The following is a 24,576-nucleotide window of genomic DNA, read 5'->3' as shown; positions in this document are numbered from 1 at the left end:
CGGTAGTCCTGTCTTGCTTCTTGTTCATACACAAGCCAACACCCAACCAACACTGCAGGACTGCCCTGCTTATAGCTGAAGGTTCCAGGCCAACAGAGTTTATTCAGGATTGTGCCCAAGCCTGAGTTCCACAAGGGGAAGCCACACCTTGAGCCTTGGAATTTCTTGCTGGGACAGGGAGCGCTCGTCCCTGCAGCCATCAAACTCATACTTCATAGAGGATCACAGGAAAATCCACATGGATGCGGGGGGTATCCAGCTTCACGATGCCCTGCCATGGAAACAAGATTGGTGAGAGCAAGCTTCCTGTTCCTCCCAGCTCCTCCCACAAAGGCCCCCATCAGGATAGCAGACCCTGTCTGGGTCTACCTTCACATACTTGACTAGGTGCCTCACCTGAGGAATCAGGTTCTTATGCACCCGCCTCAGCTTGGCCCGCTTCTGCCCATTCTTGGTGACGATTGTCTCCTCATAGAACTCGTGAGCCAGATCCCCATCTTCATCATAGAACATGGAGCTATGTAGAGAGAGAGGTGAACAGGCTGGGCTGGAGCTCCATACGTGGTCACGGTAAATGCCACAGACCACAGGGAAATGTAACCATACCTAAGTGGGTAGGAACAATTTGGCGAGAGAGAGACTAAAATGCCTAAAGAAATGTCTTGCTGGGACTTGAGAAGGCAGTGGGTTGTGGAGTAAACCTCTAAAGAGAGGTCATACCACATCACTGTCCAGGCAGTCAAGGCCAATTCTCACCCACAGATTGTTCAGCAAAGGCAGCCCAGTCCAACTTGTTTTCACCCAATATAGCACAGGACCTCTACAGTGGGTAGGGTGATTGCTGGTCCAGTGCCAAGGTCTGAGGCAGCATTTGCCCAAGCTCAGAGGGAGCCTAAAGGTGGCAGATGTAGTCAAACTGCTACTGTTGAATCTCCTGATTATCTATTAAAATCTCCATCATTACCTGAGTGTCTGTCCTCTGAAGCCCACCAGACCAATTTGGTGTTCTTGTCTGGGCCTCTGGCTGGGAAGGTCAGCACTCCAGGTCTGGAGAACAAAACTGGGTCTTTTTTTCCCCAGGTTCACCCTCAAATGTCTACTCTTATTACTGTGGGGAAAGGGAGCAGCCAGACAGAGGGTCATTCCCCCTAGGTAGAATGGGGTTGGGAGGGTGGGGCTATGAGACTTGGGACTGCATTCTGGGGTGGCTGGGATGAAAGAAGGCAACCCCGAAGTTTCATGGAGGCCTTATCCAGTGGGAGAAGTGACACCTTCTTCAAGCCCAGGGATGAGCTTCTAGTCGATTCTTCTGCTAGGAAGGCCAGAAGCCGACAGCCCAGTTTTCTCATCTCTTGCTCTGGTAAAGGCCTAAAATATGGAGTCGTCCTGATCCGGGAGGCGGCGGGAGTTCCCAATGTGCGGACGACCTCCCGCCCACCCCGGGCGGGGCCCGTGCCCTTACCCGCGACGCGTGAAGACGAAAGGGGGCACGGCACGGCCTCGCGGCCGCATCAAACCCTGCTCAACACCCACTGCTCCGGGAGCCTCCGGGCCACCGCCCCCCGCCGCTGAGGCGAAGGGCCACAGGCCCCGAGCTTTGGAGCCGCTGGCGCCCATGTCAGGGCCGCCGGCGCATGGCGGGCCCTGGGTCCCTGCGCCCTCACAGAGGTAACGGCGCCGCCATGCCCATCTTCGGCCTCCGATTGCAGGTGCCGCCTTCGCCTTCCGCAGGTTCGATCGTCTCCACGGAAACCTCACTTCCGCTTCCGCATGACCCACGCGATACTCCTTCTGATTGGCTGTCGCTCTCGTCGGTCCGCCGGATGAGACCAATGGCTGACCTCAGACGCTGAGCATCCCAGCATGCGTTACAAGACGCAAATCCTGGCTCCTCTAACCTGTAGCCAGCTGACAACTCCCATCCAGAGAGCTGCTTTCGTATTCTTCTGTCCACTTCGGAGTGTTGTGTACAGTGGCCCCCACATTCCTGGTCTCAGAGTTCGTATTGCCCAACCACCATGACCCTTGAAATCCAGGCCAAGCCGTAATATTCAATTCCCACAAGTGTCTTTTCTATTGCCACCACCACATATGAAGAAACCAAATTTAAGTAAAATTAAGAAACTGGCCAAACGTCCCAGACTCAGGTCTTAAGTTCTCTTTTAAATTCAGTGTTCTTTCAAAAAAGAATGTAAACTTCATGAAATCAAGAATTGTTAACAGCTGAACTTTGGGTGCCACAAGCGGTGTCTGGCCCACATCCCAATAAATGCCTATATGATGAAGAAGCTGGTGTATGTTTCCTTTAACTGACTACAGCTGATATTGAAACCTCACCACAACCAAAGCCACAGGGTATTGAGTAATGATTGTGGATATCCTTGACTTTGTACCCAAAACCCATGGGCTGTGGGCCCATGATAAAAGAATCCAAAAACAGGAGGACTCTCAACTCTTTATTCAATCCATTCTCTCAGGCCCCAGGCTGTGATGACTGACATCCCACCTCCCTTTTCCCAAAGGAGGCATTTGGTTGAGGCCACAAAGGCATTACATACATTCGCAACATCATCAATATCACTGGAGAGACCCTGGCTTTGGTTGAAAAACAAGGCACAAACTTGGGCAGTGCCCACACTAACACAGACTCTGGACCAGGGACACCCTCCTCAGAGGAGGCACTTTTGCTGCACTGAGAGACAACATTCACTGATCCCAGGTTGCACGAGGGATCAGAGGGCACTCTAGAAGGAAGCTACTCTTTAGACGCTACTCCTGAGTACCCTTGGCTCTGTAGGACTGTCCTGAGATCAAATATACCACTTTTTCCCATAGATGAGGGTCCTTCATCTTCAAACATGCTCCTGTTCTGTTTGTATGGTTTCCATGATTATCACAATCAGAGCCATGAATTAGGGAGACTTTTGTCTGCTCCACTTCTGCTGCAACTCTGAAGCAGCTTTCTAGGACAGCCCTGGCCCACCTTTACCCAGTACGTGAAGGACAAAGGGATGCAGAGTCATGCACTGCTGTACCCACTAGTGGACCCAGAAGGTCAGCTCCTTAGTTGTTCTCTGGGCTCATACCCCCAATAGGAGAGAACCCCCATGCACACTCACTCCTCAGGCCCCACAGGCCACGTCACACTCATACGGCATGCCCTTAGTGCTGCCATTCTCCTCTTTCCACCCTTTGGGATGGAGAAGGTCATCCCAGAGGACAGGCATGCAGAGCCTCCTGAATCTTCTGGCGGCAACAAGAGTATTTCTGCAGAATCTGGCGAAGGTGCTCCTCCTCCTCTCGCTGCAAGATGCGGAGGAAGTTGTGAAGTTCAGGCATGCTGAAGGCATCCCACTATAAAAGGAATAACACAGGTTAGAGCGGGCCCCCCCAGAAGAACCCAACATATCATAGTCACACAAGTTAGGCTGGGGTTTTCAGATGTCAGAACAAAAGATGGATGGCTTTTAGAGTGGGGAGTATGCTCACCAGTTACCTGTGGGATAGGTCATATCCAGACTATGGGTCTAATCCCACTCCTAGCTTTGCAGGGCATCCCTTCCAGCTCTGTTCCTCCTTGAAGCCTTATTGTAGCTGCAACCCACCAGCCCTGCCTAGTGACAACCAAGAAACTAAGGAGAGCTGTGTACTCACATTCACCTCTCCAGAGTCGTTCTCCTTTAGGACAAAGCTTAGGGCCTTCTCACTGGGCCCTGCGAGCAGCCGTAGTCGCAGGGGCTGTTCATCATCCAACAGCTTCCTGAGGTACACTACAGGCCAGGTGAGAAAGGAAGAGAGTGAATCAAGAGTCAGACCCTGAACAGGTGCATACATATATACCTACACACAGGAAAGAGTGGGGTGGGAAGCCCACCTTGGCCATGGCGCTCAGCCCGCTCAAAGAGTGCAAACTTGCGAGGGTCATCCACCACCAAGAACTTTCGTAGTAGGGCCTCAATGACCTCATGTGCCCGTGTGCGTGACAGCACATGCAAGTGCTTGACAGCATCCTTAGGCAGATAAAAGGATGTACGGCGTCTCACAGCAGTGCCCCGCCCTGGGCTCCTCCTGGCATCCTGCAAGGAGGGTGGCTTCTTGCTGGAGGGTACTGAGACAGGGCGCACCAGCTTCAACTGAACCTTGATGAAGCCTGTGTAGGAGCCATCCTTGTTCTGGAGAGAGGGAGAGACCAAGAGCATGACTACCCAAGAACCCAGGTGAGATGGGACAGACAGACTCAAATACCATCGATCCACTTGGGGCTAGGCTGGTGGTAGTGGTGGTGGTTGTATGCCATTGACTCATAACAAGACTGTACACGGTTTCTGATACTGTAAATCTTTATAGAAGAAAGCCTCGTTTTCTCCTGTGGAACGCCTGGTGGATTTGAACTGCTGACCTTGCAGTTAATAGTCCACCTTAGAACCCACTATGCCACCAGAGTTCCTTTGGTCTAGGCTGAATGTGAATAAATCACTTATTGGGCTCACTCAATAAAACCTCAGCTGTGACCCTTTAAGCATCAAGCATACAGCTATGTTCCTATTCCCACACCCCAAGGCCCTCAACTCACCAAGCTCATAAAGAGGTTGCTATTGATCTGGCTATTATACTCCTTGATCTTCTGCTCAATCTCAGCCTGAGAAAGGTCAGGTGCCTCCCACTCCACAAGCTCATCCTGAAACAGAGAAAACAGTTAGCATAGACCTGGGGCCCTTGAGGAATACATCTGCTGCAATGCTTGTTACAGCAGGGAAGCTTCTTAAGGTGTTGTCATCTCTCCTCAACTCCATGGAGGTGGCCTTCCCTTTAAAACATCCTTTCTTAGGCAGCCCTTATATACTAACAATAAAGCTCAAGGACCGATGAAAAGAATCCTTGGTCCTTTGGGCCTGATTCCAGAGATGCCTTTGATATCCTGTAGCTGATGTACCTAGTTACTCAGCAGTTGCCCACCCAAACCCTTTACTACTCCTGGTTCTGGAGACAACCACGGTAGAAGCTTTTGATTCCTCTGGGATGCTGGTTTGAGGTCTCAACATTGGGTATGCCCCTGACAACAGCCACCTGCAAGGCCCTCCAAAGACTCCAGCTGAAGGCATGACACCAGGGGCCAAGAAAAGAGGAAGAACTCTGCGGAAAAATCCTTGTTTGAAGTAAAACCACATTTCAACCACAGAGCCTGATTCTAGTAGTACCCTAACTGGGTGGTCAGGATGTATTTGAGAAGGTAGCCCATTTTTTCTGCCTAGACAGAGTGCCTTGACCCTGATGTAGGATAGGGGTGCAGGGACCAGTGCATACCATGTGCTCAGACACCAGTGGGCAGGCAATCTATACAATGTAAACATCTCTGTGGAACTTTGGTCTCAGAGACCAACTATTAAACACAAAAGGCAGCTTCAGGTCAGGCGCCAATCGGCCACAGGTTTGCAGGCAGCCTCCTGGTGGAACCTGTCACAGAAGTGGGCTGATGTGCCTGTCCCTGAATCCCTGCTGTCTAGAAGTTTTGCCCCACCACTTGGTCCCCTTGTCTGCCAGGGACTGGATGATTTAAAAAAAAAAAATTGTACTTTTTTTGTTTTGTTTTAAGAATTTATACAGCAAGACATACCAGTCCAAGAGTTTCTACATGTACAATTCAGAGACATCGATTGATTACATTCTTCAAATTGTGCAACCATTCACACCCTCCTTTTCTGAGTCATTCCTCCCACATTAACAAACTCACTGTCCCAAGTTTCCTCACTAATCTTGAGCTGCTGATGTTAACTTGAACCTATATAGATAGTTCTTTAGAGAGACGATCCTGAAGGCAAACATTCTTTACTAGTTAAGCTAAACTACTGTTTAGTTTTAAGAACATGTCAGGGGATATTTCTGGTTTATGAGGGACTGGTTTCTTGCCAGAAGGGTGGAGTGTGGGCCGGTGCCTGGGCTCTAAATTATCTTCTACCAAATTCCCTTGGCTCTATTGCATCACTCTTACTTCCTGTTGGAGTCAGTTAGGCTCTAGCTGCAATGCGTCTGTCACAAACACAACTGAGATTACCACTGTTCAATGTCTTCCTATCAAAGGTTCTTTTTGTGCCCAGCTCTGAATCCCCTAAACTGCATGAATTATCTGGTGAGACAGAATGAGGACAGAATGGAGGGCAGGTGGTATCCACGGCCTTTTAGCAGTATGCTCTTCTTCAAGAACATGGTACTGTTTAGCACCACCAAAGATGGCACAAGACAGTGAGAACGGCAGTTGCAGACCAGGGGACTGGCATGAGATAGTGCAGCTGGCTTCCTAGTCCATGGAACAAGGTGATTACAGTGGACTTCCTGACCGATAGAACAAGCAATCTGAGCACCTTCTGAATGAAGCTTACCGGCAGAGTGGGATGCCCATGGCCACTTACTGGTGGCGCTAAAGAGTTTTGTAACACTTGTCTGAGCAAGGGCCAGAGAGACACCAGTATGTTGGCACAGCTTAGAGGTGGTTCCAATTGAATAACTTTGAGTTCTTCCTGATCTTAAATTATAAAACCTGCTACATTTTCCCTTTGCGTATTATCTGTGAATTCAGTGTGGCCACTGCAACAAATTTCTGAACACCCCTGAGTGAGTAGAGGAGTGTCAGAAATGGTAAAGTTTGAACGGTAGAGGTTATGTTTGACCTCCACTTCATAGCAGATAGCCTTGGATTGTCCATACCTACAGTGATTCTCCCTCCCTTGAGAAGTTAGACCAGGAGTCTGACACTCCTGTCAAGTCATTTTCACATTTTAAGGGGGTAATAACCTCCCTCAGTATCTTCACAGTAAAACAAGGGGCTTGACTGGAGGTACAGCACTGCCCTGTCAGAGAATTCCAAGAGCTGACCTAGAGGGATGCACAACAGAAAGGTACTTTCAGTTCCTTGCACTGTAGTAGCCTACCTTCTCCTTTGCCACCCTCCAAAGTGACAGCTGCTTGTATTTTAAATACCACTTTGATACTTCTTGGCCTCGTTTCCAATGAATGCATTATAGTTTTCCTGCTTTTACACATGGAAAATGGCTCAGGGATGAGTGACATAGGGATAGTTCCAGGGTCTATACTCAAGCCTCACATATAAACTCTGGGCTGAGTTTTCAGGCTGCTGAGTAGCTCTCCTTTGATAAGGAATTCTGCAAAATTCCACCTAAAATATCATATAAAACACTTTTCTCTTGGCACAGCAGTCATGTGCTCAGCTACTAACCCAAAAGTTAACAGTTCAAAGCCATCCAGAAGTTTTGTAGGAGAAAGACCTGAAATTTCTTCTGTAAAGATTGTTGTTGTTAAATGTCATCAAATCGGTTCTTACTCATAGTGAGTGTATACGGTTTCGAGGAGCAGCTGGTGGATTTAAACTGCCGACCTTGTGATTCATAGTCCACTGCTGATCCTACAGCGCCACACCAGGAGTCCATGAAAACTCCAATTCACAGTTCGACTCCATTACATAAGGAGGTCTCATAGTGCAGCAGTTGCGAATCGGGCTGCTAGCTTCAAGGTCTGCAGATCAAAGCTACCAGTTGTTCCGCGGGGGAAAGATGAGGCGTTCTGCTCCCGTAAAGATTTGCAGCCTCGGAAACCCTGTGCAGGGGTCACTATGAGTCAGAACTGATTCCACAGTACTTAACAACAACTCCATTACATAGGATCGCGTGATGGGGCCCACTAACAACAACAAAGAGACTTTCAGAAGCTCAGCTGCCCTGGTACCAATTTAAAAACCTATAAGAAGCTTCACATTTTACAATCTTGGATTAGTAATCCTGTTCACTCTCAAACCTTCTCTCGTGGCATTTTATAATGTGGCTTTACCCGTCTCTTGTGAGTAACGAGGGTAAAGTTCTTTAATGTTTTTGGTCAAAAACAAGGCTTCCTTAAAATATAAAACAACATAGGCAGACCGAATGTTACTACAAGAACAAGCAACATGCTTGCCCAGGAAACATCAAGGCAAGTGGTCGGGTCCCCTCAGTGCAAACCCCCTTCCAAGACTAAGACTCAATGGGAATACACGCTGTGATTGGTGACCACGCTCGACACTGATAAGAGGAAGTGGGGGAAAAACAGCATTTAAGCGGTGAGCTAAGGCCTACAACGTTCAATAGACTTCTGTGAACCCGGGTGAAGACCTAGTTGGCCAGCAGTGTGGCAAGACCTAGGGACTCTTGTGCCCAGAGTCAGTGACATAGCCACAGAGGACTAGAGTGGAGAGTGAAGTGTCCAGCTGATAATAAGAGAGGGCATATACATAAAAACACCCACACTTGCAGATAATACCCACTTTCCTGGCTTCAATGACTGGATGATCAGAGCTCAACCAGAAGTAAAAAGAAGAGGAAAAAAAAAAAAAGTATTCTCATACAATTTGATGAACTTGACCTACACCTATGGAAGCAGAAGCTCAAAAGAGGGAACAAGTCTTTACAGAAAGAATCATTCCCACACCCTCCACACACAGAGTAGACAGGGATGGGCAACTTGGACATTGGCTACCCAAAATGGGGTGTGGGGGACTACAAAGGCAAGAAGTGACTGGCTTACAAGCTTTCAAGAGGGAACCTAAGATCCAGAGGGCCTGGAGGAAGGTAGAATCTCCAGTGTGTAGTATTCAATCTGACTAGCTGGGGCTGATGCAATGAAATGCAGACGGGTCTCTTGTGATACAATAGTGAATAATTGTTATCAGGACTGTGAGGGTCGGAAATGTAAAGGTAGAAGTTTTATAGCAAGGAGGGGAGTGATTAACTTTTCAGTCTAGGAGAGAAGGTCCCTAGGACCATCAAGGGAGAAGAGCAGAGAGCGGGACCCTACCCAGAGAAGCAGTGATGCCTGAAATGGAGAGCCAGAGATGATGATGTAGAGGGATGGAGCAGCTGGAGACTTTAGATCCAGAAATACAATATACGATAGAATGAATGTAAAACCAATGTTCTCCCATGTAAACTATCACATAATTCACAATAAAACATTAAAAAAAACCCCAAGGCTTCCTTCTATCTATTCCCAAACCCCCTTTTCTCCAGGTCCACAGCAGAAGATTAGTCAGACCAGGACCGATAAGAGGTGGGTTGGCCCAGCAAAAAGTGTGGGCTCTCTGGCTCCATCTGGGAACGCTAACGAAAGAACCTGACCTTCCACGCCTCTCCTTCTTTCTCCACACACTTTTAGATTCCCGGCGAGGACTCCTCCCCTCCGCTTCCTCCGCCTGGCCCCAAGGGAGGGGGTGGCAACGCCCAAAAGAGAGAATGGAGGTGCTGGTCCAGACTACGCAGTCGGCCCCATTACTCATGGATGAATAATGCCATTCCTGGTCTTCCCCAAGCCACAAAGCTGCTTCCTCCGGCTCAACCGGTTTCGTGACTGACCCAGCACGGAGACCTTGGTGTCCGGTACGGAGGCGCTGGAATCGGAGTTTCACCAAGAAATGTAAATCCGCCACTTGGGAGTGGGTAGTCCCCGGGCCAGGAGGGGAAATCTAGCTGAGAGGGTGTAGATGCTCACTAACTTTCGACACAGTACCATACTGGGGAGGAGGCGCCCCCCGCCCCCCGCCGGCAGCTCCCGGCCCCCACCTGGTCCCGTCGCGGCCTGCGCGCCAGCGATGTGCGCGCCGTGAAGTACTGCTCGAGCTCCGAGTCTGAATCCTCCTGGCTGCAGTAGCCGCTACTTGTCGTGCTGTTCCAAGTCATCTCGAAAGAAGGCGTCTCGGCATCCGTTTCGCCCATTGCCGCTCCCTCCCTCCCGCCTGCCCGGTCCCGGGTCGGGTACGCCAAAGTTGCCAACTGCCGACCTGAGCGGGTGCGCCTGCGCGCGTGTGCCCGTACGCCAAGTTCCCCCCGGCTTTAGCGCCGCAACGGTAAAGATTGAAACGTAGACAGCCCGGATCCAGCTCTTGTCTCATTGGGGCGAGGAACTTCGAGGGGCGGGGCCACAAACCCTTACTTCCAGGAATGACCTCATCGCTCAGATAGCACAGCTTCCCTCCTCGAGTACTTTGCCCACTTCCCGTAGGGAACGTGCCAACGAGTGTGCGCATGTGCACCTGCGTGGCTGCTGGACCGGATGCGGTTGAGGAAAGGCGCGGACGACGCGCGTGCGCAGATCATAGGCTGTGAGGCGTGGGCTGTGCCCAGTTTCCGGCTTGAGATCCGCCGGGAGACTACACACAAAATTAACTGTTCTCTACCTTAGTGAAATCGGCTATTACAACGCTCATTAAACGCCTCGCCAGGGCAGCAATTGAGATCACCTCTGCCGTAGCCCGTCCGTTCGATTATGTCCCGCCCGCACGCCCCCGGCCCCTCGCCGCTCTCACCACGTTCGTGTCCCGCTCCAGTGCCGGCTCCCAGCCTAGGTCTCGAGGTCCGCAGCAATCCAGACAGACGAGTGCGCGGCATCGGTAGTGGCAGGTGAACTTGCAGTCTGCGGAAAGGTCGTGCCGTAAGGCGCGGATCCCCAGATCTGGATCACGGAAGCTTCCCAGGAGATGGAAGAGAAGCCCGGGGTGGAGGCCTGTGCTTTCCGGGCCCGTCAAGACCGTTGTTGTCAGTTGCCTTTATCTGCTCAGTTAACACAGACTTTTGCTCATCCCTGGTTGTCTGAAACCCGGTTGGAAGGCCTCTCTGCTGGTTAGGAAACTAGAGTCTAGTGTAGTTTCCTCATTTGCAGATTGTTAGTTCCCTCCCTTTCATTTACTTAACAGAAATCTTTAGCCCACGATATTCCTCTAGTTGTCACCTGTCTTCTCCCTTTACACCAAAGTTTATCAACACTGGTCTGCATATACGCAATTCCTTGCCTTCCACTCACTCCACTCAGGTTTACCCCTTCGTGAAACTACCCCGGGTTAGGGTCTTTAGTAACCTTCATGCTGCCAAATTGAGCGGTTTATTCTCTACCCGACCTTAGCATCATTTTAAACTTGTTCCTCTTAACCTCCCAGGTGCTTAAAACTCTTCCAGTTTCCTTCCACCTTCATGCAGTTTCTGTTCACTTCCTTTGCTGATTCCATTTTAACTATCCCATCTGTTAATGGTAGTGTTTGGGGCTAAGTCTTGATGGCTGTTTTCTGTCTACGCTCACCTACCCGTATCTGTTTGCTTTGTCTCCCAGACCCAAAACTCCAGCGTTAACCTCTACGGTCAGATATAATTCTATGTATGTTCGCTTGAATGCCTAACAGGCATTTCAAATAAAAAAATGTCAAATTTTAATTTTTCTTCCACCTCATCCCTATACTACCAGAGTTCCTCAGCTCAAAAAAATTCAGCATTCCCCCGGTTGTTTGAGGCAAAATCTCAACTCATTTATTCCTATTTTGTCCCCTGAAACACAACCAAATTGTTCCATTTCTCATCTCCATGACCACTTTATTTTTCCTTTGAGAATATTACAGCGTCTCCACCACTTGTTCATGCATTGTGGACCATCAAAACTATGCTTCTCCTAGCTGAACATGAGATAGACTTCAAAACTGGATGAGAGGGTCGCCAGACACGGAATCTGGACACTTTCCTTGTTTCTAAATGGGTTATTGATTCTCAACACAGGTTGCCATTTGAATGAGTTGGAGAGTTCTAAAAAATTACTGATGTCTAGCCCCTGCTGGGCCCCCAGCGGCTCTGAGGTGAGGTCCAGGCATAGGGCTGTAAAATCACCACAGGTGATTACTGCAGTCTGTGGAAAAGCAACCTTGGCAGGCCTCTGATTGCGGGGAGGGGTGTTGTGTGTGTCAGAGGCAACTGGAATGTGGCAGGCATCCTTATTTTAGTACCTGGCTCAGAGAGTTGGGAAGCAGGTGTTTACTGAATACTCAGCAAAATCTATGCTTGCAGGGGGCCCACCCAAGAGTCTCAATTTTCTCCAGGCCCCCTCCCATAGGACAGTGAGATCACTGCGTCTTAGGGATTCTGAAGGGAACTATAATGAGTGAATCTTTGGGAAGGGGCAGGCCTGAGGGCCCAGAGACCAGTGGGCTTACAGCCTTTTCCAAGAAGGACCAAGACACTTTAAAGAGAAGAAGTTTGAAATCAGGACCTTGTTAGTCACAGCAATTGCCTTCACTAATTTCCGCAATGGGCCAAAAGTAACAGATCTGGTCCTTTGGGGCCATCCCCACAGCCCCCCTCCGCTGCAGCTTGCCCCGCAGCGGTGGCACTGCCCCAAGACCGTGCATTCTGTTTTTGCCCGCGTGCGAGGCCACTACTCACGCGCGCACTGCAGGCCTTTGCGCACGACGCCCCAGATGAAGTCGCCGCAGAGGTCGCACCACGTGTGTGTGGTGGGCCCGGCAGGCTGGAAGCGGTGGCCACGGCCGGGGGCCAGCTGCTTTGCGGGGTTGCGCGTGGTGCCTGGCGCTATGCGCAGCGCATTGGTTCTTTCTAGGCGGGCGCGGCTCGGGCCCGCGCGCTGTATGGGTGCCAGTTCCCGCAGCTCTATAAGCTCAGGCTCCGTGGACATGGCTCGACTCAGTCAGGACTTCGGCCGGCTCTCAGAGGCGAGCAGGCAGCGTTAGGCTCGAGTGCAGGGCGGGACTTGCAGAACCGCCTTTAGGACCCAAGCTGGGCCGTGGGAGAGAGTCGAGGGGAGTGGCGCAATGGAAACTTGGGCGCGGGGCTGTGTCTGCCCGCAGGCGGAGCCAAGGGTGACGCGGTAGGGGGAACTCTTGCAGAATCCCCGCCTTGTCTTCCCTTCCCTCCCTCAGTCCCCGCAAGCACCACCCCCTCCGCCTACAAAGCCGGCAGTGATGGGGCGCTCTGAGAAAGGCGTTTTTCTGAAGGCCTGCTTTACTGTGTAGAGGAAGAGGGTAAGAGGGTCTCCACATCCGGTCCTCGCCCCACGCCAGGGCTCCAGCCTCAGCTTGCTAAAGCAACACCATAGGCCTACTCTCCAGGAGGTTGGGGCAGGAAGTGGGGAGCACTTCGCTGAGGGGAAAGTGTCACCAACTATGTTCTGCCACCTGAGCCCCACCAGGGTCTGGGAAGAGGTGTATGGAGATTCTAGGAGGCCGCCCCAATGGGATTCCTTGGCAGGATTAGTCAGCTTTCTGCAGCGGTAGCTCTCACTTGGCTTTGTCACCCTGGGCTGTCAGGACACATGCCTTTCCATGTTTCTCCCAGTGCTTGACTTGGCACTCCCTGTGAGTAGGTAGGCTTATTGAGGAAAACAGTACTTGTGGGGGGTGGGGCTCAGGGTCCCAGGATCTTAGGGTTCTCTCACCTGCAACAATACCATTCATTCTGGCACCGGGAACAGCGCTTGGAGGCCTCGGCATTGCAATAGGCACAGTGAGGCCGCTCTGGAGCCACTGCCTCTAGTACATCCAGCCTATAGGTCTCAGCCCACCTGGGGAAGAGATTGGGAGGCCTGAATGGATCTGGCCAGTAGGAGCTAGCTCCCTGACAACTTCTGTATCTCCAGCATCTCTTCCATGCATGATGGCAGCTCAGCAGACCTCACCTCCGTGCCTGCATTCGAAGGTCCTGCTCTGAGGGGCTGAACACGTGTCGCAGCTGATGCTTGGCAATAGCCTGCCATTTGCCTCTGTTCTCTTGCTCCAGCCGCTCCCAGATTTCGGGGATCTGCAGGGGACGGGGGATATAAATGGAAAGGAGACAGGGAAGAGCTGGCAAAATGGGCAGTGGTCCCGAGTAACTAACTTCCCAGTGCCTACCTGTTCCAACACCAGGTCCTTCTTTGGGGTCTGAGTTTCAGCTAAGGCCAGATGGGCTAGGAAATTCTGCAGGTCTGTCAGGCTGGGCAACTGATCAAGCAATGTGTCTGTGAGGAAGGCCCGAAGCTGCAGAAGTGTCCAGGGAAAACCAGTGTAAGATGAGCTGGCCACAGGACTGGGCCGGGCTGAAGGTGCCTGTGCAGCCTAGTGCTAGGCTGTGGTTATTGGTGTGGGGAAACCTGGGGCCACTCCTCACCTTGAGCAGCTGACCCTTGGCAAAACTTGTGAGGCAGTAGCGTGCTCGGGCCTCAGGGCTTAGCAACAGGTTGTACAGGGCAATCCACACCTGCCCATCCAGCTTGCTTAGCTTTTGCTGTTCTGAGGGGGCCACAGTCTGCCAACGGCCACCCTCAAATCTCTGTAGCTTGCCTGTGAAGAGGGACCAGCAGACTGGGTTCAACTATAGCATGCTCTTTGAGTAAGCATGCTATGTGGGCTGGGGTAACTGACCACTGCCCATGGATGGTGAAGAGAGCCTGGGACGCAGGACTTGCCCAGGCTGGGTGCTGCTGGCTCCAGAGCAGGCTGAGATCTCAGTAGTAGACACATGGGTCTTGCTTGCTGTAGATCCCAGGTCCAGGGCCACCCTGGGTGTGGCATCCTGGTATCCTCTGTGGGCTGGAGGGCAGGGTTTGTCTGCCTATATATAAGCTACTGATATCACCATTCCTAAAGAATGCCCTGGAAGCAGTGGGGTGGGGTTTAGGCAGGTTAGGGAGGCCCTTACCTCCTTCCCGCCGGCTCCAGACACTGTGCTCCAAAAGTTCCACCAGGAGGCAAGGCAAATTGTGGGTGCTGAGCATGCGACTCAAAGTGCTTAGGGAAAGACTAGAGGCAGGAAGTGGAGAGAGTTGAGCAAAGGTTACAGGCCCAGGCTCCTTGCTCTCCACTGTGGGCTCCAGGCCCAGTAAGGCTGCCTACCTGTCCACACAGTCTGTGATGTAGCGCAGTACTGAGAGGGCCTTCAGTGCAATCTCAAATTCCATTAGCTCTGCCTGCTTCTGCAGCTCCTGGGAGACCATGTGGTGCTCAGGATGGGCCATTCCCTGTCTGCCCAGACTTTCAGGGAGCTCAGGCTCAACCCTTGCCAGCCCCAAGGAACCTCAGCCCACCTGCATGGGGGTGCTGTCCTGGGGCCATTCCTCCTCAGGGTGGCCATTACGGCTACTCCGGGCCACCAGCAGAGTCAGTTTGCGGTGACAGTAGTCCACCAAATCCAAGATGGTATCCTCTGCTGACTCACACACCTCCTGGAGGGCAGGGAGAGAGGATGCTTTCTGTCTCTGACGCCCTTCCCATTAAGAGACAGTTCACTTCCTGCCACTCCATTTGCCTCACCTTGTGGAAGAACACAGTCTCCAGGAGGTTAATGACCGAAGCCTCGTGGTGCACCTGCCACTCAAAGGTGAGAATAGGGTAGAGGCTGCAAGTGAGAGTTAGGAACTACCAGCTATCTTCCCCAGTCCAGGAACTTCGGAAGGGAAGGGAGGGGGTGTAAACTGTGGGCCTAGCTCACCACCATATATATAGGGAAGGTGTTTGGGGGCTTGAAGTCTTCTAGCCTGCAAAGCACGGGGAACACCTTCTGCTTCCACATCTCCACTGCGATCAGCTCCTCCACCAGTGTTGGGATCTTCAAGGGGTGGGGAGAAGGACAAGGATGAGGTGGACCTGCCTTGGCTTAGCAACCTCCCCATCCCTGGCTTGGCACAGTCTAATTCTTCTCAAATTGAATACCTTTTCTGACCTTTCTCTTGAGCCTTAGACCTGCATCTCCATGTGCTCTTCCTATCTGTGGAGACATCTCCTATGCTGCCTCTGACTGACTTGTGTACTGCCCTCAGTCTGCTGGTAGTCACCTTGCTCCCCATCCCTCTATGTCCAACTTGTTGTCTCTACCCAGGTCTCCTTCTTGGATGCTCTTGAGTGTCTTGACTTCACCATTAGTCAGGGCCCTTCACAGTATCCTTTCCTTCTCCCTTCAATAGTGGGTTCCAACTTTTCCTTGTTGGAGAACCTTTTTAAAGTGATATATTAGGTAACCTAATGAGACTATCCCATGGCCCATATTCCAGCTAGGTGGATCCCTAGAGCCTAACTCCTCTATGCCCCTATTGGGAATGCTGTCTTCCTGTGTGCCAAAATTCCACCTCCACGTCAATACCTTTAGCATTGAGCCTTAGGTTGTTCTAGGATCTATGATTGTCAACTTCATCACTCCATACCCTGGGCTGGAGATCCTATCTAATAGTAGTGCAGGATGAAGGTATAGTAACACATCTCCCTTTCCCCATTGGGAAAAACCAGTACACCAGAGGGGACAGCAGGTACCCAGCATGCTCCTTAGGATACAGAGGTCAATTTAGCAAAGGAAGACGGTAGCAACACTGCCAGTGACCTCAGCATACCTTCCTGTGGGTGACCAGAAGCTCCTGGATGGGCTCACCCTGGCTGGCCGTGGCATCCAGTATAGCCTGCATGTTCAGCTTCTCCAGGTTCTCATGCTGCTGGTTCCACCTACCCCAGAGGAGGTGTACTTGCATTTGAGTGCACTAGTATACAGTCAGAGTAGGGGTGGACTCTAGGTCCTTTTGAAGCCTAATTGGATCCCCAGAGGCCAGAAGGGTTCATTATATACCTTTATCACGGAGAGCTTTCTCGCCTCACCCTGGAGCCCCTCCAACCTGGGTAACCCCTACCCCCCTATGCCAGGTCCAAAGCTTCCCAACAAGAGACCCTGACCCCAGGACTCTTCCTGAGCCGTGATCTGGCTGCCTCACCCTCCGGAGCCCATCTCGCGCACTGGGAAGTTGCGCAGACCCCGAACCAGTACTTCAGCCTGTCCAGGCAGCAGCAGCTCCAGGTCGCCCATGTTAGGGTTCTGCGACAGAAAACTAAAAGGTAGGGTCTGGCTGCCTTGAGACTGAAGCCAGCACTGGGGGGATCAGTTTGGAGACTACAGGCTGCGGTAGTGCTGAAGTCCAGGACAGGACAGTTGCTGAGCGGTTGGGATCCCTGTGTTCTCGTTGCCACGGAAACGGCTTTGCTTGGCGCCTGCGCAATGTGATCTAAGTCCCGCCTCCTGTCGGTGTCTGCCACAGATCATGACACGCCCACCCAAGGCTTGCTGGTTAAGGATCCCACTTGGACTTCCTGAGCGTTCTCCCTCACAACGGGGTTCAGCTCAGGGTTCTCTCCTGAGCTCCAGACTCCTTGTGTAAAACCGCATCTCAACTGTAGCTGCTGTTTCCTTGATCTCTCTCCTCGGATATCCAGTAGGCCCGCACAGGGATGGGGGCAGTCCTGACCCCCATCTGCTCCACCTATAGGTGCCCCGTCTCAGTCCATCTGGTGGCTCCTCTTCATGACTTCCTCGCTCCGTACTTCACGTACCGACCTCCACTGTTGGCTCTATCTCTGAAATACTACCCAGGGCCCACAGCTTCTCATCCTCGTCCAGGCTGTTATCACTTCTCATGGGATAAATGCAGTGGTCTTTTCACGGGACTCACTTCCACTGTTGACCCTCAAGAACAGCCAGGAGTCTTTAAAGGTGTGCATCAGACAGCACCCCCTTGCAAGAAACCTCAGATTTTCTGATTGCCTCTGGACCTTAGAATACTAAGTACAAAGTGGTTTACCTGCAGTTCTGCAGGGTCCTGGCTCTTTTCTCCTCTTTTACCTTGGGACTTTGTTGCCTTTTTCATCCTTGCCTATGTACCAGCCACATGGGCCATCCTTGGCTTCCTCAACATCCCAAAGTACTCTGTATCAGAGCTTTAGTAACTTGATACCTCTCTGCTTGGAACGCTTCCTTCCTGCTCACCTGTCACCTCCTCAGAGAAGCCTTCTTTGTGCATCTAATCCAGAGTAGCCCTTACTTCTGTCTCAATTCTCCATCACAGCTCTGATTGTTTCTATTTGTTATAATTAACGGAATGGAGTCCTGGTGGTGCAGTGGTTAAGGGCTCAGCTGGTAAACAAAAGGTCGGCGGGTCAAACCTACTTGTGGTTTCACAGGATAAAGATGTGGTAGTCTGCCTCTATAAAGATTTTAAAGCCTTGGAAACTGGAGCAGTTCTACTCTGTCCTATAGGTCACTGAGTCCGAAACCAAACAGCCATGAATTTAGTTTTTCTTGGATTTTACTTGTCTATTGATGTAGTGGTTATAAGTCAGGCTGCTAACCTTAAAGTCAGCAGTTCGAAACTACCAGCCGTTCCGTGGGAGAATGATGAGGCTTTCTGCTCCTGTAAAGATTTACAGCCTTGGAAACCCGATACAGGTCGAAGCCCTGGAGTGGAAGACTTGGAAGAAGCATAGTGAGCCCTTTCAGGAACTTAATCAAAGACCGAATTATTGCCAGGACTGTGGATAGTGATACATATTCAAAGTGTCCCAGTTGGCCACCATTTTTGAGCAGGACACTGTTGCTTCCAACTTTGTGAATCAAGAGATTTGATTGCAATGGCACACTGTCCTTGTTTTTTGAGAGGAAGATTAAGTTTCTGGCAGGGCATCAATCTTTAATTTTTCCTGTTCTGGTTATCATTCCGGTATACCCACATTTTATAAATTTGGGTCTATTCTGGCTTTGCTTCGTTGGTCATGACTGAACTGGCAAGAACAGATTCAAAGCTCTATGTGAATAGCACAGAAGTTATACTCAATAAACATAGGTTTGAATGAATGAATTTATTTATAGAGCTAAGAGTTAACTTGGAGTGCTGTTGCGACACTGTAGAATAAGCACTGAACTGCTAACCACAAGGTCAGTGGTTCAAACTCTCCAGTAGATCCTTGGAAACCCTATGCAGGATCACTATGAGTTGGCACCAACTCAATGACACTAACAACGAGTTTACTTTGAACCAGTCTGGCAATGGCATCAGGCAGGGCTTAGCAGTAGGGTGTGGCCACAGCAGTATGCTCTGTCCAGCTGCTCCAGGACTCACTTCCAGCAGATGATAATGTTGGGGTCGTTTTCCAGCCTCTCATCCAGCTCATGGTAGCTCATGCCTGGGTAGAATGGTGGTGAAGTTAGATAGCCTAGCCAGGCCACCCTACCCTGACTCTACCCTGACTAGCCTGTCTGCCTCCACCTGTCTTGCAGCAAATCTCATCATAGCTGTGGCAGCCTGTGTAAAGCTGGGCAGAGTGGCTCCGCTCCTCCCGAGACACCCGTACAGGGTACTTCTGTAGCCGCCGTATGAGGTTCCTCATAAGTCCAAACTGGATCAGCTTCCTGAGCGGGGGGGCAGGAATGTGGGGGGTGTGGAGAGGGGTGATGTTACTACTACCTGACCAATCCAGCCAGGCCAATCCTTTTCTGTCATCTTCCTTCCAATTTTGTCTCAATGGCCAGATTGGCCTCCAAGCCCATGACCTCACGGAATCCTTGCCTGGACTGGCAGTGCCACAATATTCTATTCACTGGGAATCCCCTCTCTTCCCTCTGACCTAGGGCTTCTCAGAGACGTACAGGGTTTCTCTGCCCTAAGGCAGAGCAAACCCGTCTTGCTCTAGGGGATACCCCTCTGACCGTTCATCGACGCGCTGCAGCTGCTGGGGGTGACGGCCAATGAGGTCTCGGACAGTAGTGCCAGGGCTCAGGCTGCAGTATAGCTGGAAGACATCCCGGAGACTGGCCCTCTTGTGCCCTGTGGATACCAAGGGTCAGTTCACCAGCCCTTTCCAGAATAGCCTCCCCCAACTCACCATCTTCTGGCTACTACCTTGCTTGGTCACATACGACAAACACGCCTCCTGCAGAGACTTGTCGTCTACCAGGTCCTGTACCTTGGGCGTTGGGCAGTACACATTGGAGTACTGAAGAGTAATAGGAGGAGGCACAGTGGTCTGAGTGAGGGACTTGGGAGGCCTGACACAGCCCCGGCCTGGCCCAGCCACATTCCACTTAACCAGACCCATCTACCTGGAGGATGGACACCAGTGTCACAACGCCATAGTACCTAGGACAGACAGCTGTGCTCAGCTTCTGAGAGCCATACTTTCCCAGCCCTCACATCCACGCCCCCTGGGCTTTGCCCTGGCTGACAACCCTGTCCTGGGCATGACCATAACATTACTCACAGCAGGTTCTGGATGGCAATTCGCACCAAGTTGAGCTCCACATCTGCTTCAGCTGAAATCTTTTGGACATGACGGAAACCATCAATGTAGGGCAAGATCTAGATAAAACAGGGCCAGGTCAGTGGGGATGGGATGGGGTCAGGGCTATGGCCAGCCACAAATAATGATATCCAGGGAGGCTAGCACACCTGTTGTGTGGTGAGGTCCCACTGTGAATTTAAGAAATCCTCCTTGTCCTTTGTAAAGACAGGAACATCATACTCCTGGGCCACAGGAGGGTCTGGACGCTGCTCAATCACCTTCAAGTGGATGGTATTGGACTCATCTGCAAGTGGTCCCACCCACATTCTCAGTGTCATTTCTTCCAAGAGGCCTTTCAAAACTATCCAGGTTTCCCATTCTTTGAGGCAAGCAGGTGGACCTAAGCAGGGCTAATCTTCCCCTTTTATAGAGTGAGAGACTGAGGTCCAGCAAAGGGGAGGGATTATACCAAGAGGGCAGAGCTGGAGGATTCTGCTAGGCCCCCTGTCTCTCACCAGTCTATTAAACATTATCCCCGAACATCATTAGCTTGTTGTTGTTATTAACTGCCATCGAATTGGTTCCAGATCATAGCAACTCTATGCAGGGTTTCCAAAGAGCAGCTGATGGGTTTGAACTGCCGACCTTGTGGTTCGCAGTCAAATGCTGATCCTACAGTGCCACACCAGGAGTCCATCATTAGCCTAGACTATAGTTATCTCCTGGTCACCAGTTTTTCTCAAGTCTTATCCTTTTTTCCCACAAGTGGCCTCACTTCACATATCATTCTGCCATCCCTCCTCTAGCCTTATAATGCTCTCCTTGCAGAGGCTGGGACATACCAATGGGCAGAGTGCACCGGCCACAGGCATTTAACTCCTCCAGCAAGATGGTCATGATGGGCACCAGCTTCTGCTTGCTCTCCTCCGTAGATACGAAGCTGCTCTCTAGCTGGATAGAGCATGGACATGGTGGGCATACCCAAGACCACTGGTTGTCTGCTTGCCCTGTCTGGGTCCAGAGCTGGCTGGCAGTCCCAAGTCTGGGACTCTTTGGAGACATAGGAACACCTGCCCCAGCCCTGCCTGCCCATCCACCCTGGTCCTGTCTGCCCATCCATCTAAGCAGACCTCTAGTGTGGTCAGGTAGCCAGCCAGTTTTTTGACGATGGGCTCGAGGGCACAGGTCTTGGCCTGGGCGTCACACACGAAACCCAGGTTGAAGAGGAGGGCATTGCGGCTGTACTTCTTGTGCTCGATGCAGACGGGGCAGCCGATTAGCTTCTTCTCCATGGCTGTCCTGGATGGAGGAACAGGTGGAAACAGAGTCAGGCTCTCCCCCAATCCCATTCCCTTTTCCTAGGGGTCCCCCAGCTGGGGCCTCACACAGTGATTAGCTTGTTCTGAAGCTCTGGCTTGGTGATGATGTACACCTGGACTGTGTCAAACAACTCCCGGGAGATGAAGTCCTCTGGCACCTGGGGAGGGAAGACAGGAGGTTCTTCATTGGACCTCGAGACCAGTGGGAGTACACATGGCCTCTTCCTGGAGTTTGTATATGCTGTCTCCTCTACCTGAGACATCCCCTACCCCTTTCCTATCTCCGATGCATTATTTGGAGTCCTGGTGTGGCAGTGTGGGATAAAATACTGGATCCCAAAGTCGGTTTGAACCACAAGGTCAGCGGTTCAAACTTACCAGTTACTCCTTAGAAACCCTATACAGGGTCATTATGAGTTGGAACGGACTTGACAGCACTTAACAACAACATGCATCATTTAGGTCTCAGCTAATAACTCAGTTATACTCACAGATCATTCAGCTATCCGTCTTGAAGCCTGGTACCTCCCACGGTCTCCACAGCCCTATTTCCCACAATCACTGCCTGCGTAAAGTATGTCTCCTCTGACACACAGGAGCTAGCATCCCGTGTCTGAGTATTTTCTTGGTTCACGGGTTCTCTTGAGAATGAGTGATGTGCCCGCATGCATCTTGGGTATCTGCAGTCTCCCGGCAACTGGCTGAGTTCTCGAGGGCGCCCCTCTCCCGGCCTAGCCCCACGAGCCCGAGTGGCACCTGGTACGTGATCTTGGGTCCTAGCGTAGGGTGGAACTCGCTGAAGAATATGCATTCGATGCGACAGCCGCTGCCCATGACGCTAGCAGGGCCCAAGGACGTAACTTCTAATCCCTCGAGCGCGGAGACGCTTCAACCTCTGGCAACACCTGTTAGACACAGCCCGGAGGACTGAGCAGCCGGATCCCACGCGCCTGCGAACTCACAACCGTGAAGCCATCAGCTCAGCGACGCTTGCGCAGCGCGACTCAGGGGCGTGGCTGGGGTGGGGGCGGTGTGCTCGCCCCAGGAAGTCCCGGGTAGGTGGAAGTCGCACCCGGAAGTGAAGCGACCCGGGGACTGAGCTGTAACGCGCGCTGCAGGGCCCGACGGATTCCGCTTTCTCGGGAGGAAATCACAGCGTCGGATCGGCGCTGCAGGTGAGGCAGGCGAATCCCTAGCATGGAGGAGCAACATGCCAGTGGCACGTGGGGAGACTGCATGAAGGGATTCACGCTGGAATTGTGGGCTGCCTCTGGCAACTACAACTCCCGTAGTGCTCCACGCCTTCCTCGTTGGCGCTCCCTCCCAGAATGGTGTGATGCACGCTGGGATTGTAGTCTTAGTCTTAACACCCCTTGGCATTCTACCTGGAAGGTGGTCTAGCGATTAGTGCAGCTCAGGTGTGGGTGCAAGCTGACAGGACCCAGCCCTCAAATGGCACGTTGTGATGAATGTTGGTGCCTGCCTTAGCACTGTGCCTTCCTACCATTCCTTTCTGGCCGAGGATATCCATTCCTGCCCAGCTAGCCTTACCCACAGTGAGGACAGTGGGCACCTGACTTTTGCTCATTCTCTGCTTTCAGGCTACAGACAGGCCTGTTTGGTCATGGCTTTGACTGTGGAGACTGAGTCGCACATCTATCGAGTTTTGCGCACTGCCTCTGGTGCTGCTGCCCACCTTGTGGCCTTGGGCTTCACCATCTTTGTGACTGTGCTTGCCAGGCCTGGCACCAGTAAGTAGGATTCAGAGTTGACTTTTTGGAAGAAAAAGGCCATTCTTCCCGGGGAGCAGGGGCGGTAGGCAGCTGTAGCCCTAATTCCTGGGAATTAGGTCTGGCTCTTTGGCTGAGGGCACATTCTGTGCCAGAGAGATGATTGGGGTGGAGCTGATGCATGTGGGGGTCTCTCAGCTTGGTCAGGCCCCACAGGGTACTTGGTATTTTTTGGCTTGGTACGCCTCTTGACTACCTCCTGGGAGATACTGGGAGGACTGCCAGAGAAGTGGGATGGCAAAACCATGACCTCTGATCCAGGAAGAGATACTAGGTATGTCAGACAGCTCCCCTTGCAGTAAGGAGGGGCTCACATTTTGCCAGCATTTCCTTGGACAATGGGCTGCCCATATTTCTATAGGGATTGGCATGGCTGAGTTCTTCCCTTAGCCTCACGTGGCTTCCTCTTCTCATTCCAGGCCTGTTCTCCTGGCATCCTGTACTTATGTCTCTTGCTGTAAGTAGGGGACCTGGGAGAGAGCTTGGGCATGGGTGGTGGCCTTTGAAATCTTGTGAACATGTAATGTTGCTTTTGTCCTGCATGTTCCAATTCTTATCTGGTTCTCAAACTTGAACCAGGGTATAGAAGTGATTGTCTATGCACAAAATGAGGCTAAACCTACTTCTAGGAAAGAAGCTTAGAAAATGCACTTGATATACCTATGTCCCTTTTTACCTATTTGATTGTCCCTCTGTCCTTTCGAATATAATTTATGGTTATGCATCAAATTTTCCCTGAAACAGTACATCCATATGGCCAGCTCTTGCCAAGAAATTGTATCCAGCCTCATGTCAGGTAAACAGTGTGTGAATCATTTATAAGGGCCACATCTGAAACGTTGTATTTGCTGGGTAACATCGCAGAGGTGACCTTTCAGAACGGCACCTAGTGCGGAGAGGCACCTCTCACTGATTATTTAGGGTGGATGCTATCCTCTACCCCTGTCATTACCAAATGGAAACCAAATGGGTAGAAAGTGAAGAAGGGGCATCAGTCTAGGTTGGCTGGCAGCTTGAGTGTTATCTCAAATGCTCTTTCTGTTTGCTGAGGCAGCATCCTCACTTGAGTTTCCCATTCCTGTCTCCCCAGTTCTCCTTCCTGATGACCGAGGCACTGCTGGTGTTCTCACCTGAAAGCTCGCTGTTGCGCTCTCTCTCGAGGAAGGGTCGGGCACGTTGCCACTGGGTGCTGCAGTTGCTGGCCCTGCTGTGTGCTCTGCTGGGCCTGGGCCTGGTCATCCTCCACAAGGAGCAGCAGAGCAAAGCCCACTTGGCTACTTGGCACGGACGGGCAGGGCTGCTGGCTGTGCTGTGGGCAGGGCTGCAGTGTTCAGGTGGGCTGGGGCTGCTCTACCCCAAGTTGCTCCCCCGATGGCCTCTGGCCAAACTCAAGCTGTACCATGCCACTTCGGGGCTGGTGTGCTACCTTCTGGGTAGTGCTAGCCTCTTGCTGGGCATGTGTTCACTGTGGTTCACTGCCACAGTCACCGGTGGGGCCTGGTACCTGGCTGTGCTATGTCCAGTCCTCACCAGCCTTGTCATCATGAACCAGGTGAGCAATGCCTACCTATATCGCAAGAGGATCCAGCCATGA

The 24,576-nt window shown here is 51.6% G+C and overlaps 5 protein-coding genes across 8 annotated transcripts; 1 reads left to right on the top strand and 4 right to left on the bottom strand.

Moving 5' to 3' along the window:
* Positions 1-205: 205 nt before the first annotated feature.
* On the bottom strand, positions 206-1,617 carry TUSC2 (tumor suppressor candidate 2). The gene is made up of 3 exons (XM_006873571.1): positions 1,463-1,617; positions 397-517; positions 206-271 (listed from the first exon to the last, which is right to left on the bottom strand). The coding sequence occupies exons 1-3, from the start codon at positions 1,615-1,617 to the stop codon at positions 206-208; spliced, it is 342 nt and encodes a 113-aa protein (XP_006873633.1).
* A 1,590-nt stretch (positions 1,618-3,207) lies between these two features.
* RASSF1 (Ras association (RalGDS/AF-6) domain family member 1) lies at positions 3,208-12,516 on the bottom strand. 4 transcript variants are annotated; one of them, XM_006873567.1, is made up of 6 exons: positions 12,237-12,516; positions 10,343-10,449; positions 4,574-4,678; positions 3,875-4,172; positions 3,655-3,770; positions 3,208-3,354 (listed from the first exon to the last, which is right to left on the bottom strand). In XM_006873567.1, the coding sequence occupies exons 1-6, from the start codon at positions 12,484-12,486 to the stop codon at positions 3,208-3,210; spliced, it is 1,023 nt and encodes a 340-aa protein (XP_006873629.1). In that variant the 5' UTR covers positions 12,487-12,516. The 4 variants fall into 4 exon arrangements, with proteins under 4 accessions (XP_006873629.1, XP_006873630.1, XP_006873631.1 ...); XM_006873568.1 differs by having other exon boundaries at positions 10,343-10,460; positions 12,236-12,486; XM_006873569.1 differs by having other exon boundaries at positions 4,574-4,692; positions 10,345-10,449; positions 12,237-12,486.
* A 571-nt stretch (positions 12,517-13,087) lies between these two features.
* Positions 13,088-16,631, bottom strand: ZMYND10 (zinc finger, MYND-type containing 10). The gene is made up of 12 exons (XM_006873563.1): positions 16,540-16,631; positions 16,168-16,276; positions 15,276-15,392; positions 15,098-15,151; positions 14,872-15,009; positions 14,681-14,769; positions 14,487-14,587; positions 13,956-14,128; positions 13,700-13,825; positions 13,486-13,607; positions 13,246-13,371; positions 13,088-13,163 (listed from the first exon to the last, which is right to left on the bottom strand). The coding sequence occupies exons 1-12, from the start codon at positions 16,629-16,631 to the stop codon at positions 13,088-13,090; spliced, it is 1,323 nt and encodes a 440-aa protein (XP_006873625.1).
* Positions 16,632-18,657: 2,026 nt separating this feature from the next.
* Positions 18,658-22,445, bottom strand: NPRL2 (nitrogen permease regulator-like 2 (S. cerevisiae)). The gene is made up of 11 exons (XM_006873564.1): positions 21,949-22,445; positions 21,259-21,350; positions 21,004-21,172; positions 20,716-20,824; positions 20,041-20,177; positions 19,853-19,950; positions 19,695-19,731; positions 19,495-19,588; positions 19,302-19,419; positions 18,862-19,004; positions 18,658-18,778 (listed from the first exon to the last, which is right to left on the bottom strand). Exons 1-11 carry the CDS (start codon positions 22,024-22,026, stop codon positions 18,711-18,713), a joined length of 1,143 nt encoding a protein of 380 aa, XP_006873626.1. The 5' UTR covers positions 22,027-22,445; the 3' UTR covers positions 18,658-18,710.
* A 371-nt stretch (positions 22,446-22,816) lies between these two features.
* Positions 22,817-24,576, top strand: LOC102838789 (cytochrome b561 domain-containing protein 2-like). Its single transcript, XM_006873565.1, has 3 exons — positions 22,817-22,943; positions 23,402-23,439; positions 24,073-24,576. Exons 1-3 carry the CDS (start codon positions 22,817-22,819, stop codon positions 24,574-24,576), a joined length of 669 nt encoding a protein of 222 aa, XP_006873627.1.

This window comes from Chrysochloris asiatica, unplaced genomic scaffold, assembly GCF_000296735.1.
Source record: "Chrysochloris asiatica unplaced genomic scaffold, ChrAsi1.0 scaffold00246, whole genome shotgun sequence".
In the NCBI taxonomy this organism is placed as follows: Eukaryota; Metazoa; Chordata; class Mammalia; order Afrosoricida; family Chrysochloridae; genus Chrysochloris; species Chrysochloris asiatica.
This window is presented reverse-complemented; position numbering and strand designations above follow the sequence as displayed.